The sequence below is a fragment of the Otolemur garnettii genome, unplaced genomic scaffold, assembly GCF_000181295.1.
Source record: "Otolemur garnettii isolate 467f Iridium unplaced genomic scaffold, OtoGar3 scaffold00232, whole genome shotgun sequence".
NCBI classification, from domain to species: Eukaryota; Metazoa; Chordata; class Mammalia; order Primates; family Galagidae; genus Otolemur; species Otolemur garnettii.
The window spans coordinates 1,501,831-1,518,172 of NW_003852627.1; the positions used below are offsets into that span (position 1 = coordinate 1,501,831).

Genomic DNA, 16,342 nt, shown 5'->3' on the forward strand with positions numbered 1-16,342 from the left:
ATGTCCTGGTTTTGCTTTCTCTTAACACAACTCAGAAGGAAACCCGTGATGCTCATTAGATTAACAAAAACAGCCCTCAACTGGAGTCCATCCGGACTGCGGTCATTTTTTAGAAAATATAACAAAGAGAGCGGATAAGCATCAGGGCACACGGGGAGAGTCCATTTCTGTAAGGTTTACTGGCTGCCAGCCTGCAGAGAGAAAGAAACCACCGTCCTTACCCTGTTTTCAAGCTGACCAACGCGTCCTCGACTCCCTTCTGATTAAACTTGGTCATGTACTGATGCATGTAGGGGTAGTTATTCCGGATGTTTCTCTCTGTGCTTCCGTTAGGCACCGTCCCAAATCGGAAAGGTGGGGAATGGTCATGAGGTCTCTGAAACTGGAGAGAGAGAGGGGAACACAGAGAGGAGGAGAAGGAGGAGAGAAGAGGAAGAAGAAATTAGTGATCATTTTGCTTGACGTTGGGAGTAAAAGTACGCATCCGTTAGGGCAGGGCAGAAGGAAGAGCCATTTGTTTTTTGTACTTTCTCTCGACTTCATCACATCTTGGACTGGTCTGTGAGTCCCAGAGGGGAGGAAACGATGTCTGTCCGGTGTATTGTCCCCTGACGCCTAGCACAGGGCCCGGCAGGGTGCTCTGTAGATGTTTCCTAGGTTGAACTTTTCTGTGCCATTATGGAGTCCAGCAAACATCTAGGCGCACAGTCCGTGCCTGGGAAACGCCGACTGAACTGGGATTAAGGTCGGACCTTATTCAGTTCATTATCCACCTCATGACAAAATTTTCCCTGATCCCCAGCTGCTCACTCCCTTCTCTGAGCCTCATTCACAGTTACCTTCACCTCACCCAGAAATGCCTCTGTGTTGCCATTCATTCATTCATTCATTCTCTACTCATGTACTCACTCATCCATTCATACAGTATTTATCAAGTGCACAGTGCCCGGCACAAGGCAGGCTCCACAAATGTTTGGGGAGCTGAAGTCTTGCTGACTGTTGGCTTCCCCATGACACCCCAGGTCCTGCCTGCCTCTGCAGCCCCCAGAAGGGCACGGTGTCCTTGTGTCATGAGTCTCCGCTGATGGACTGGCTGATTGTGTCTGTCCATGTTTCAGGTGACTCAACCAGATGAGAAGTCAAGAGAACTAGAGCTGATTCTGGAGATATAAGTAAAATCTACAGGCAGCACGTGGCGATGTAAAGTATGAACTCCCACTGACTGGTTGGGAACTCAGGTTCTATCACTTGCAAACTGTCAGAGCTTAGCGACGCTGTCCACGGCACACTGCCTCCACTTACTTTCCACGTGCAGAGTGGGGATCACACCAGCACTTCCCTTGTAGGGCCACTAATGAAGATCTAAAATTATCACATATGCCAAGCAATTGGAATAGCGCCTAGACCAGAATAAGCACTCCAGAATAAAGCTCTTATTACTGTTCATTTTTATTATTGTTATGGACAAAAAAGGAACCTGAGGCTCATTGTTTCCATGAAATATGGAATTCTGGAACTAGAAAAATGATGATGATAATGACTCACTCATACTTTTTTGAGAACTTAGTTGGGGCCAGCACTGTGCCAAGAACTTTACAAATTTTAGTTCATTTCAGTCTCACAAAACCTGCCAGGTAGCTAATTTTAGAGGCTCCATTTTACAGATGAGAAAACTGAGGCTCAGAGAGCTTACATGAACTGTAATACTACACAACTAGCACGTTGTTTCTCAGAATTCAAACCCAGCTACACCTGGCCACAAGCCAAGGTCCTAACTCTACTGTTCCTCAGAGACCATTGCTAGTGAGCCCTCCTCCTTAGAGATGAGGACCTGGGGACCCTGACGCAGGAAGAGCACACAGCAAATCAGTGTCAGAGCCAGGATGACAAGTCAGAGGTCTTTGCATGGAGCCAAGAACTGATGGATAAAGTCTTGAAATTTACCCAAGAGTCAGACAACTAGAGACATTTTTCTTTTATCCAGACTCACATTTTGTTTCACTGTTAATTAAAATTTCCCTTAAATTAGGCTAAACTTTCTAATAAGCAGGCATATCTGGGTTTGGAGAAGGGGCCATCCACTGTCCAAACGAGATCCTCCTTCCGGAGTACACCTTGTGCTGGGACTCTGTGTGTGTGTGTGTGTGTGTGCGCGCGTGTGTGCGTGACTGCACATGTGCGTGTGAACAGCAAAATGCTCTTTGCAGCCACTCTGCCAAGCAGCGCCTTCACTCCTCACCAAAAGGGGAGGAGGCACAAGCCCAGCCACATGTGTGTGGCAGCCACCTGCTCCAGGGACAGAGGCAACAGCGCTGTTCATAAACCTAGTTGCTGTAGCAGCCGTCCCCAGTCTCCAGAGACATCCACAGCGGCCTATTTGACTAAATGCCTTCCATGTCACTCTCCATCTGCTGCTTAACTCTTTAAAGATTCGCTTTCCTCTCTGCCTCTGGTTCGCACGGTGACAGAGACAGATACTCAGCCTCTGTGATGGCTTCTTCACTTCCCCGGCCTTGATAGTACCATCACCCACACAAAATTCAGCCCGACACCAGGATCCAGGAATCTTTCCCTCCAGACTACAGGCTGTCAAAGTTTTTAAAGCGCGACTCGCAATCCACTGTGCATGTGAGACAGCACAGTGCTGTTTCTTTTTCCATGGGACATGCTCTGATGTTATCAATTACGTTCTATTTTTTTTTTTAATGTTTGCAACCTTTAAATAAATTTTATGGCTCACTAAAGAGTCATGAACTACAGTGTGAAAAACATGTAGGGGGCAAGGATGGCCCATCTGTTAAGTCCCAGGGTTACATAAGGACACGTGCCATGTTTCGTACAGGAATGATTCCTAGTGTGACTTCCAGAGAGTCCCCTGTGCAAGCAGAAAGAAACGGAAGGGGGCATTAGCAAAGGAAGGGTGGGCGGAGGCCTCCGTCATTAACCAGGTCACAGAGCTACGTAATCGCAGCGCCCAGAGTCGGAGGAACTCCGCCAGCTTCTCTCCAGTCGCCTTTGCTATTTATGTTCACTGGTTTCACCTGGTCTTGGACACAGAGAAGCCGAGTTCACCTTCTCCTGTGCCACTGAGGGTCTGTATCATTTGAGCAGATGCTTAAAGTCTCTGAGTCTCAGTTTCCCTATCTCTAAATTGAGGATTGTTTTTGCAGCTAATCTCAAAATGCTCAGAACACCTGGAGTCCTCTGAAGCTTGGTATGTACGTGCACCACCTGTCATTCCCCACTGAAAGGGTGGGGAATGGCCAAGTAACAAGCCTGTCTCCCCTCAGTCCGGAGGACAGAGTAGATTATTTTCCAAAATTTTTCCCAGTCACTATGGGACAGGCCTGAAGGGTCTTCTGAGTGGCAAGCATTTTGCGATGGATGGATAAGCCCCTACCTCAGGGCTAAGAAATAAAAATTTCAGGACAATTCAGCAATTAACTAAGACATTTCTCCATTCTCCTGAGGAACCCAAGCTATACATTTATTAAAAAATATTTCTGTGTCCTGTAAATAAGGGACATCTGGCAACTGGAGCCCCTATGTCTAGCACAGTCTTCCGATGGGGAAGCTCCACGTGCTTCTTGAGAGCTCTGAGCAGGTGTGGCCTTCAGCAGAGGGAGGAATGGCTTGGAGGCCACCTGCCAGAACAGGGAGCACGTGGCAGTGCAGTCGCAGTGCCCAGAGATACGCGACCCCTGGGGAACATGCTCCTGGGCTCATCCTCAGGGAAGTTCCCTGATTTCCTTCCAAAAGACCTAAGCAGCGCAATAACGCTTTAGGTCCCCAAAGTGAAGAATGGTTGGAATTAGGCAGTGATGCTAATGATGATGGGGAGGAGGAGGGGGGAAGGGAAGGGGAGAGAGAGGAATGAGAGGGGAGCGGGAAGGAGGGACTAACACCTACGACAAGCTTGTCCACCCTGTGCCAGGCATGGTATGAGGGTTATTTCCCATCCCCGTATCAGCCTCACCAGACAGGAAATACTATCTTCCCTTTAATAGGAAACTAAGCCTCGGGGATATTGCCTTATGGGCAGCCATACCGACATTGCGTGGCCAGGCCAGGATTCGAACCCAGCTTTATTGGACCCTCAGATACAATGTCGCTCGTCCGGCTTCATAGGTCCGCCTCCCAGAGCTGCAGCTCCTGTTCATGATGATCCCTGGCATTTTGCAAAGCTCCTGCCCCAACACTCCAGCTGTCCTTCCTATCTTCTCGGGGTGCAACTACCCATGAATTCACTTATTTAAAATTTAAGCCCCAGTTCATCTGAGCACACCATGGGTTCCAAATTCGCAGCTTTCACAGCAAGCACTAATGGCTTCGAAGCATTGTAAACCCGAGTTGTTACACAGGTATTCATAATTTAAAAAAAAAATAATAAAAAAAGAGTGAAACAAAACCAACCACTGTGTACTGTATTAAAATAAATTGATTCAATATAAATTTTTATTTCGTAGACTTTCTTGGTGTATCTGCTATTAATCTACTGGGAGCTTTCAGCTTATTTACTCCAATAATTTTGCCGTTTACCTAATTGTACCAAATATTTAATTAAAAGAGCTGTCGGCTCGCTGCTAATGCTTCCGGCCTGCAAACTGAGCTGTGTCTCACGAGGTTGTGGCATCTGTTAGGGGGTCTCTCCAGGTCAGCAAAGGCCACTCCAATGATTAGTGGTTGTAAGGAGTTTTCCCACAGTGGTCATGTTATTTAGACCAAAAGTATGTAGCGAGGGATTTTTTTTTTTTTTTGTCCCTCGCCTTTGAAAATTGCAACACAAAACAAACTATGCTGCCAACTACTTTTTTGAAAAAGGGCCTCTCATCCAGGACATGGCTCCCTGCTGCTTCACTGAACCTCCAGGCACTTCTTCCAGGAATTGCATTTTAGATCCCATAACATGATGGGGCCACATACCCACGCTCTGTGCCTGTACAGGAGTTTATAGGCTATGAGGCCCATTTACATAGACTGTCTCCTTTTATCCTCACCACAATCATGATTCCCAGATTGACAGAGAAGAATAGGCAGGCACAGTGAATTAGATGGCATCTGATTAGACATCACACAGCTAGGGAGAGTCAGAGAAGAAGCAGGACACAGCTTGCAGGGTTTTATCTGCTGCGTCCCAGATGCCAAGTGCTTTAGGTGGGGGCCTCCCAGAAGGTGACCCTAAGATAAGGCTTTGGGTGGACTAAATTTATTAGTGATGAGTTTCAGGTGCACGGGGTTGTTCAGGAAGGGAGTGGGGAAAGGTTGGGGAAGATTAGAGAAGGGGAAGGAGCCAACCCCAGGACTGTGTCAGAAGGGTACATCTCCATCTCAGCTTGTCCCATGGAGCCCCAGTCATACCTGGGAGTTTGTCCTGCTTAAAAGAAAGGGAGCCGCTGGGCTTTTGTACTGTCGTACCGTTAGTCATTGGTTACAGGTCACTACAAGGATTGAGGGCACTCAAATTCCCTGGCGTTTGCCATTCCGGAGCCCCAAAGCAATAATCCCACAAAGATCTCTGACATGAGTCCTCATCAGCAAAGCTTGCAAAACAGGCTGGAAAAGGGATTCTGGGGAATCCAAGTGGGGCGTGTAATGTTCAGCACACCATCCAATTATTTATTCACCCACCAGCGGGTACTGAGCATCTCCTAAGCGCAAGATAACTCCATCAAAATCACATCCCTGAGGTCCTCTTCCCAGAAGCCAATTTTAGTCTCATCAGTTTTCTCTCCTTTACAAGAGTTATTCCTGCTTGAAAACTGCCTCTTTCTTGAGGCTTACGTGCATGTTCTTTATTTCTTTCTATGAGAATTTAAGTTTCATGGGAGCCTGAGCTCAGTCTGCCAAGATCATCACAGTAGCCGGGAAAGACTTCTCTGAGGAGGTGAAATTCAACCATGAGAAAAATGGGGGAAAGATATGCTAGACAGAGGGCGAAAATCTCAAGGATGCTGAGGAGGAAATACAAGGGTCCGAGAGAAGAACAAGGAGGCTGCTTTAGTGAGCCTGGAGGGGGGGAACACATGGGAGCAGGTCAGGGCTCTGAGCACCGCGGTGAGCAGAGTGACCCTTCCTTACTCCAGCTGCCACAGGAAGGTGATTCTATCTTTAACCCCAACCCTTCACCATCTCTCTTGATAAGATTCGTTGTCTCTTGTTCAATCACAGCATATGTCATGGGGAAACTGTAAGGCTTTTCCCGCACTGATTTTCCATTCAGCAGTTTGTGTATGGATGCCGACAGGTACGTGGAGACTTATGTCAATAAGATGTGATAGTGAGGTTTTATAGAGAGATAAATTATACGAACGCATGTCAAAGCAGAAAAAAATCTCTGCGGTGCCGCAATCTCAACTTTGCTGAGCTTAGCAAGTCACAATTTGTTTCCTGAACTAAAATTTCAGTAGGAAGCTGCACCAGGTTTCCTCTTTCCTTCCTCTATGTGTGTTTCTGAATAGCCACTCAAACCCCCAACCCGGTCACACTTCAGGGAAGAGCGGAGAGAACAGGTGCGAACACTCCCCTCTTATGACGTGGGAAGCACAGCCCCATCAGAGAAGATGGGAGATGAGTCTGAGTGGAAATAATTAGTGTGAAATTTAACAGCAAAAAAAACCCTTCTCTGCTTCCTTTGTGTGCCTTGAAGAAATTTCAGGTGAGTCATAAGTGCTGGTGACGAAGCTGATCTGACTGCAGTCAAAAGGAGTCGTCAGGTAGTTTTGTCTCTAGTTAAGGCTTAGAAAATACCCTTTTTTTCATGTCCTAGATGAGGAATCGAACACCCCAAATGTGTAAGAGACTAATCTAAGGTCACATAGTAGGAGGCACCTACAGCCTCCTGCTTTCTGTCTCCCGAGGTTTCCTTGTCCGAACTAGCGAGCCTTCCTCAACACCACAGTGTCCTTGAAAGGAGGAATTCCAGCCAAAGCTGTCCTTTGCTCTTGAACCAGAGACCCTCAGTAATTTCAGCAAGACTATACAAATGGTAAAAGGGCCATGGGAGAGCTAAGATTAAGGTTCCATACCTAAAGTATTTGGAAATATGACAATTTGAGTTAAGAAAAAAAATTGTGTGGCTTTGTGCTTTAACGTTGATGGATCTGAATGGCAGGTACCTGAATTACTCCCTTCTGCAAGACCAACCTCAGATTCAGAGGAAAATGACTTTACCTTCTTGTCACTGAGGCCAGTCACCTGGTCCACAAATTCTTCTTGGATCATGAAAGCAGCTAGATTGGCCGTGTAACTGGCCAGGAATATGACAGCGAAGAAGGCCCACACGGACACCATAATCTTGCTGGTGGTCCCTTTGGGATTCTGGACGGGCACAGAGTTGTTGAACACCAAGCCCCAGAGGAGCCATATAGCTTTTCCGATGGTAAAAGAAGGCCCATGGGGTGCTGCAAAGCACAGAAAAGACATTCTCAGCATTTTCTCAAAACGCGTTACTTGTTCCTACTTGTGCATATACTGCAGCTACCGCAACCCTGGAGGATGCCGGAAGATGGAATTACAGCGTGGTTATAATGATAATGTTTCATCACTGTCCCAGGACCATAAGCATGATAACTTAAAAAAAATTATCATTCTTCCTACATTCCTATCTAACTGAGGTGTTGCTGCATTTTTTAAAAAAAAAAGAAAGGAAAAGTTTCTGCAAAATGAAAGTTTGAATAAGAACTAATATTATGACCTGTTTTAAATTTGGATTTGATTTCCCTTTGGGAAAACCAATCTTCTTAATAAACATAAAGAGAGATGGACAAAAATGTGTTCATGGGGGCTGTTTTAGAATTTGTTGGCTGTGCTATTGTATAAGAACCGTGCAAGTCAGTGGGACTTATGTGAGGTATTCTAATCTGGACTGGCCCTTGCAATTATTCCTGTTCAAACTCAGACGTGAAGTGTGCGCAAAGTAAGAATGAAACCAAACTAAAGCCTTCTCTGAATGGAGATGTTAAGGAATGTAACAATAGAGCTTGATTCCTCCAACACTTCACAGATGGAAGACATTTCATCACAGGCTCATGGAAAATGCACACTGATATCACAGCACTTCTCCCCTCATTGTATCCTTGCAAGAGCTGTGTGTCCCTTGTAAGATTCTTAAATGTTCCTTGCAATAGATTTAACTAAAGAGGCAGAACAATATGCCAGAATTTATTGGGATGGGGAATATGCAGGCTGTAAAATAAAAACCTTAGGGGGGAAAAACAGGGGAGAAAAAAAAAGAATCGCTTTATGCACTCATTTCATGGTGGGGGAAGGGTCTTCCTTTAACAAAAGATTAATTTTTACGTCACTTAAGAAAATGAAGATGTGAAAAAATGACCCACCCAGACTTTAATTGGCAATGCAAGCAGAATGGGCAATAAATAAAATGGTAGCAGTGAATTCAGATTAATGCAAGTTATGAAGATCTGGGCAGGGAGCCTAGGAAAGTCAGCTGTCTGCATATCAGAGGCCAAATTCTGGCTACAGTAATACTTATAATATCCATGATACAACACATGAAAGAGAAGGCAATTAATTCTATTATTCTCAGTCTCAATCTCTTGTTTTCTCTTTGCTGTCCTGGACTTATTTCCATGAGGCTTAGAACTCTAAGGAAAAAATAATTAGAGTCAACCCAGTTAACTTTATGAAGTACTTAATTTTTTATTAGGGAAGCTTGTTGATCGGAAGTGACAGCTATTTGAGAATCATAAATAGACAGTTGCAAAGGATTTAAGACTTTTAGGAATTTCTGATTTATGAATACTATTACTGGGCCACATAACTTGCCCCATAAAGTGCAGTGAAATGTAACAAAACCCATTTTGCACAAAGAAACAAGTAGCTGTCATCTCCCTGAGACTCGCATGTGCAGATGAGCAGGAAGGAGAGAGCTTTGTGGCAATGGAAGTTCTGGGGAGACAGCACTCTGGGGGGGTTTCTTTCTAACAGTCTTAGAGGGCACCCTTTAGTCAAGGGAGAAATTATTTCAGATGATGGCGTCTGGGTCATTTTATCCTTTCAAGACTGTCTCAATTTTATCCGCTTATCTCCATCTTTGCCGCTCTCATCCAAGACCACACCACTGTAATTTTTAATCTTGGAAAACTCACACTTTCTTAACTGGCCCCCCTTGCTTCTCCTGTTGCTGCTCCCCTCCTACTGTCTCCATAGAGCAGTCCCAGTGACCTTTCCACTTTGTACCTGTGTTCCTCCCGCTGTATTTGGGAAAAAATCTGAAATGCCTGCCAGTCGACTGCCGGTATCTCCACTTCATCTTACACTGCTGTCCACCTCACTTGCTCATGTCTTTTGTTTCTTGAGCAAAGTGAAATTGACTCCCCCCTCAAGGCTTTTGTGTTCACTGTTTCTCCTCCATGGAATGACTTTATCTATTTTACACACGACTGACTCTTTCTCACCCTTCAGGTCTCAGCGCAATGATCAGTCTTTGCTGTGTGACCGTCCTGTCTAACGCAGGACCCCACCCCCCACCCCCTCACCCTCACACGGCTCATTTCTCCTCCTCCTCTTTCATCTTCCTTTCCTCTCCTCCCCTCCTCCTTCTGGATGTTTATTACAATCTATGTTTATTAAGGTAGGTGTTTACACATCATCTCCATAATTACATTCTAAGCTCCCTAAGAGTCAAGAATTCTCTATCTGATTTATAGTATTTGGAACATAGTAACCGCTTGATAAATATTCATTAAATAGATGTGTAAATTCACAAGAGGACAAACTGAGACTATGCAAAGGTAAGGATTTACAGAAATTGTCTCAGGTTCCACACTGTCACAAAGCTTCTTAATGACAGGCTGTGATATTGGTGTTCACTTCCAGCACCCTTTTAGTGAAGGGTTGCAGTCTCCCATTAAACAAAACATGATTATGAATGGTATTTTTACTGCTTAGTTGATTGGAGATGGTTTATGTAGCAGACATCACTCTTCAGTAGTCAAGAAGATTTCAATAAAACCAAGTTGTTTACTAGAGTCCCACGACCTACTGATGGTTTCTAATCCTGGATTTTCCAAGTAGAAAAAATATGTTCCAAATTAAGGCGTTCTGTTTTTGAGAGCATTTAAGACTAAGGTATCTTATCTTCAACTGTAACAAGTCATTTTGAGGGAAAGAGATTTGGTCATGGCACCTTTCTGATGACACCCACTAAGAAGGTGTCATACACTGGGGACACCTACTCAAAATGCAATAATGTGTTTAGGTATAGGACATAAACCCTGGCTGGAGAGGGAACAGCCTTGTAAGGAGTGTTAGCCAATGAAAGCCTCTCAATTCAATTTTACATGCACCAACTGCCCTTTTATTAACATGATCCACTCAAGTCAGGCCTATCAAGAAGAAAATGTAACTCTTTGGGGAAAGATGCCCTTTATGGTTATAGATATATTTACAGATTTATCTTCAAACAGATGAAAATCAAATCAGTAGTTTGAAAAGTGTTCTTAAACTAGCTTCTCTGACGCCATTTTCTATGCCTAGATGGAAGTTGACACTGACTACAATTTTAGCATTTCTTTTGACACACATCTTAAAAATTAATTGCCAAAAAAACCTCCTTCAAATCTGCCTTCTTGACAAATTTAGTATCAGTGGTTTTTATCTAATAATTATCGACTTCATATGAATACAAGATTAAAATGTTTCATTTTGTTTTACCCTTCTCTCAGCTGAAGTGAGTAAGTCATACTTGTCTGGCATCATAAGCAATGTCAGTGACCCCACATCTGCCTTTGATGGCAGACCAAGGCAATAGAGGTTAATGTGTTCTAAGAACTGAAGTCTTCACTGAAGGTAAATGAGAGAGTGTCAGTGTTGAGTCACACTTGAGAAAGCTTCTTTACCTTTCCCTTTGGCTAAATTTCTGTTGTACCCAACAGGACTGAAGTATTCAAAGACGAAAACCGCTATGGCCGAAACGATGAGCAGCATCACAAACATCATCACCCAGACGGAGGCGCTGAAGGGCTCTGCAGGGGACAGACACAGGAGTGGGGACAAGGTCAAGGTCAGTTACCAGGCGTCCATCTGCAGGCCCACCAAGAAATTTTTCTTTCATTTGAATCTGATCATTCAAAAAAAGCTACTCATTTTTTATTCATACATTTAAACCATTCTTTATTCTACAAAATCATTGAGCTATTTCATAAATTATGGAACCATCCAGGGGCCAAAGCTAGAGACAAACAAGACTAGGTCTAAACAGCCATAATGCTCTGTGAAACCAATATAGTTTGTATTTTTACTTTCACATACTAGAAGGATGGTGTTTAGGGATTCCATAAGTAAAGGAATGATTATAACCTGTTAGAAAAGGATTATAAAATCGTCGGGTTAACAGGAACTCTGGAAGGCATAATGTGTGCCCATTGCTACCACCCCCTGCATTTACTTTCTGCATCAGACAGATGAGGTCTCTATAGTTTTATTAATCTGGATGATGTTAATAACAGGCTAAAATTCAATTGAAAGTCTATTGAGAGTACTACATTCACATGATAATTCAATTAAAAAGCATCCCGTAAAGAGTAGAGGCAATGAAGTAGTAGACGGATAGATGACTGTTTTCCCTAAAAGTAGTTTTCATCCGTTCATTTTTATGTGGCTGAGGAAGTAAGAGGATATCCCAGAAAGCCTTTACCTTTGTCTAAATTTCTGTTGTACCCAACAGAACTGAAGTATTCAAAGTAGTTTTTATCAGTTCATTTTTAGGTTAGGGTTAAGGTTAAGTCACAAGCTTCTAGAAGAGTAAGAGATATGATGTAAAATAAATGAACAATTCTATTCGTCTCGATTGAGGATCTGAAAATTATCTGGCTTAAGCCATTTTCATCAATTTATGATATAGATTTGCTATAAAATCAACAGAGACTAAAATTTTGAAAAATGAATACATTTCTTATCACTGGGATGAAACTGACTATGAACACCAAGGAACTCAACATTCTCTTCCTTACAAGCAAACATTTTTTCAAGGGTAAAATACACCCAGGTATACTTCTTGAATAGTAAACATTTTATTATTTTTAAATTGTTTTTTCTAATGGAGCTACTGATAATAATGAAGACCTAGGCTAATAGCAGGCTATCTTCTTATTAAAACCTGTGACTAACACAAATTCTTAATGAGCTTACTATGTGAAAAGGAACTAATGTCTGAACTTTAACTATGTAAATAATTTAAAAGCTGGAAAGAATGCTCTGTAAAGCATGTGGATAGTGCACGCACCCTAAAAAGCAACAGGTGGCAATACAATTTACTAGACCTAAATAACACAAGTTGAACTCCAAGAAATCAATGAGACAGCAACTTAAATCTACTTAGTTAGATTTGGTTTGAGTAGTAAATGTCCCTGAAATCATAGAAATTTAGTAATGAGATATATTCAAAAAGGAAGATAAGTAAATGAATGATTAAAAGTACTTAATATTGGCTCCACACCTGTACCTCAGTGGGTAGGGTGCCAGCCACATACACTGGGGCTGGCGGGTTCAAACCTGGCCCAGCACAACTAAACAACAATGAGAACGACAACAAAAAAAAAGCCAGGTGTTGTGGTGGGCACCTGTATCCTAGCTACTTGGGAGGCTGAGGCAAGAGAATCACTTAGGCCCAAGAGTTGAAGGTTACTGTGAGCTATGATACCACAGTACTTTACTGAGGGCAACATAGTGAGACTCTGTATCAAAAAAACAAAAAAGTACTTAATATTCAACAACAGAGATAAAGTGATTCTCCAAGTTGGGTATATTGACAGCAGAGGGTGTTTAACCAGAGGAGGATCATTTTAATGGGTAAGTAAAGCATCTGGCAGTGTGCCTCACACTCTATACTCACAACATAGTAAAAGGAATAGCTTTTTGATTAAAATAGAAATGATGGGGACAGTATGCTATCTGTTTTTATCTGATTATGTTCATTTCTCTGCATGCTGTGATAACATTATTTTTAAATTAGGGAAGGTCCTCACTGAGTTCTTCTAGTCACATGTCAAAATCTGTGGACTTGCAGTGGGCTTCATTTGGCAGGTGCATCCTGGTGACCACACACTGGTCAGAGATTAGGTGGAAGCTGATCAGGCAACTGACCCCCGATGTTTTCTCATGTGGAAGTGACCACAACTGTCCCTTAACTTGTGAGCACAGAGATCATGGTTCTTCTGTGGTAGTCTGGATTTAGTACATTAAGTACCTGTGAGTGTCTCCAAAGGACTGCTGCTCAGACACCACGTATGTAAGTGCATGCACATACACACACACACACACCCCATTCACAATGGAATAAAACATTAGAACAATGTCAAAGCACATTGGTAGTGTCTAAGGAGTGACCCAGAGATATTTTAAATATCTCTGGATTACATTCTCTAATAGCTTAAAACAGATTCAATATTTGTCCATGAAGGAACTTCAGTCTAGGAGACAGCAGGTCAATATTTCTTTGGATCAAAGAATGGAACTTGTTTGAAAGGTCTTTAGAATTAACTAGATGGAAATATTGCCAGAGACGTCATCTCTGTCCTTGGAGAATCACTGGTTACATTTTACACAAAAGCTCAGAGGCATTACCTGCAAATGTTTCTGATGTGAGTTAATGGAGTTTGCAGAGGAAAGAGAATAAGAAATAACGAGGAGCAATGCAATCAGATTTTGAGTGTTTTGGCTCTTCCAGATGACTGAGTCAGTGAATGGAAAAATGTAGCTTAGCATGGTTCATTAGGACTTTCAAAACCTGCAGATAATGACCTAAATAAGGGGTGCACAGTCAATCGGATAAGGACATAATTTAGTGACTGTGAAAAAATATTAAGCCTACTGAGTAAAAACAGCTTTGAAAATAGTTTCCACTGGTTATAATTTATTTTATTTTATTTTTAAAGATACGAGACGAAAAATGTGAAGCAAAGGAGGTTTTGCTAAATTTAGCAGAATACTTGACTTTTTATGGAAATGTTCTACAGATGCAGGTAAGATAAAAATCTAGGGAAACTGGGCTGAGGCCAGATTAAATATCAGTGACCCATTTTTTATGAGACACACCAATCGATATTTTTTTTTTCCTCTGATTGAACTGAAAAAAAGTTCTCTTTAGCTCGCTAAGGAGACATGGGAAGAATTTGTGAAAAGAACTTAATTTCTTTCCATTTTCTTCTATGAACTCACTTCCTCCCACTCTTTCTTAACTTCCAGGGCAAAGGATCCTTTGCCATCCAATAATTAAGATCTTCTTGGGTTATCAATGTCAGTCGGCTGTGTTTTTCCTTATACGGGGATGTTCCCTTATTGAGATGTGAGTATCTTAATCCATGCCAGACAAAGGGACAAACATAATGAGGTGTGCCAAGGTCCACATTACCCCAACAAAGGTTATAAAAATTGAACCAATGAGCACAAAATCAAATCCCATGCGCAGCAAGGATTTCAACAGCTTACATGGATTATCAAAAAATGAAAATAGCAAATCCATATGCCTCTGTAAGTTAGGCTGTATCCAAAATCCTGTTAGTCAACATTTCACTCAAGACAGTGAAGCATGCACATTTCACTGGAGGTTGACGTTACCTATAAATGAAGACCATGAAATAATAAGACCAAGAGCTTGCAGAGGGTGTCAACAAACTGATTCTAGTTTGTGATTTTCTTTAAAAGGTTAAATTTCTTGTCTCTGTAAAAATGTAAGAAATTTAGTTGATCTTAATGTGACTGTTTTCCCCTCCTCATGCAATTTTGTTCTAGAGATTAAGGTTCGTGTTACCCTTCCCAAATTTGGGACAAACCCACTTCTGTGAGAGTGCCAAGGAGGAATTAATCATACAAATTCCATGAACTTCAACAAGACAGACACAATCAAAAATCATTTGTGATAACTCGTTCACAAAACACTTTTCCTTTAAAGAAAAAACTAATAGTGTTCAGTTATGCTCTGTGAAGTTTCAACAGTCTGGACAGGCTACATAAAATATAAATATACAGTTACAGTGCTAAAGAAAACCAGATGATGGAAAATATAGCTCTTCCTTGATTTAAAGAAAAAAATCTTTTTATGTAAAAACATAAATTCATGACATGGTTGAACGGAGAGTCAAAAATTTCCTGCTTTGCAAACTATTTGGCTTAATGGATAGCCACATTTAAAATGTGATTTCATTAATTTTAAATCAGTGGATACTCTTCAGCCTACTCCTACTTCATTTATCAAAACACTGCCATAAATCACTGCACGGCCATCATTATTTTCACTCTTATGTCTCGTAAATAAATGTTCTATGGGATGGAGGATGGGTATGTTGATGCTGAATAAGGTTTATGGGCTGAATTAAATTAACTGTGGACAGGCAGGTTATTTTTAAAATGCATTCAAGGTGGCTCTGAGCAATATATCTATTAATTTACATTCTACAGAGTCAAGACCATTATCTGAATATGTGATAGTATTTCTTTTTCCCAGCAGGTATTTCCAAGTTAAAGATAAATGTAAGATGCGACTGGGGGAAAAGCGAAATGGCCCAATTCAAATGCAGTATGCCGTGGAATACACAAATGCTATGAAATAGACCCCAACCAGGTCCTAGATGATTGCCTATGGGAAAGCTATGAAGTTCACATACCTAGGAAAGCCGAGGGTGAGACCGTGCCGTTGCTCCTTGAAACCATGACACTGATTCCCGTTTCCACGAAGGGTACAGAGAAGTCCACCACTTCGGAACGTTCCTCGTTGATGGTGAGAGAGCCGACGGCCATCACCGCCCGTTGGTAGACCACCTGGATGCGAGGCAGAAACAAGAACAACACCTTGACTCCTCCTCTCTCCGTCCCTTTTCCTCTCTACATCTTAGGCCCTATGTCCGAAATGACAGCCCCGGGGGGATGAAAAGAGAACTTACTTCACCAATCATTCCATTCCACACATTGTTAACTTTTTTGCCATGCTTCCCATTAGTCACCAAGTAGAGGTCGTAAGTAAACTTCACAGTCCTGGAAAGCTTCTTTAGAATATCAATGCAGAACCCTTTGCAGCATTTTTTAACATTCATCCCCTCATTGGTTGAATTGCTGTAAAGAAAATCCCAAGACCACAGAACGTTAGTGCTGGAAGGTTTGTTCAGAATCCTTAGCTCTACTCTTCTAGTGTTTTCAGATGGGAAACTGAAACTCAGAAGGGGGAAGCGGTTTTTTCAAGGAAATGCAGTGAGTTTGTGATGTCAAAAGCGGAAAGTGTTCTCAACTGTAGCAGTGATCATGAAACACTTATTGACGAATTACTATTTGGAAGGCCCTATCCTAAGTGCTTTATATTAAATTTTGAATTAACCTCTATGACATTTCT

General features: G+C 42.3%; 1 protein-coding gene across 2 annotated transcripts in view; it reads right to left on the minus strand.

Annotated features, from left to right (window-relative positions):
• GRIN2A (glutamate ionotropic receptor NMDA type subunit 2A) overlaps window positions 1-16,342 on the minus strand; it is a 408,795-nt gene that overhangs the window by 55,390 nt on the left and 337,063 nt on the right. For both annotated transcript variants that reach the window (XM_003802071.3, XM_012812896.1), the window contains 5 exons: window positions 15,900-16,068; window positions 15,624-15,777; window positions 10,860-10,985; window positions 7,171-7,400; window positions 222-382 (listed from right to left, as the gene is read on the minus strand). In XM_003802071.3, coding sequence (XP_003802119.1) covers window positions 222-382; window positions 7,171-7,400; window positions 10,860-10,985; window positions 15,624-15,777; window positions 15,900-16,068 — 840 coding nt within the window. The remainder of the gene's footprint in view (window positions 1-221; window positions 383-7,170; window positions 7,401-10,859; window positions 10,986-15,623; window positions 15,778-15,899; window positions 16,069-16,342) is intronic.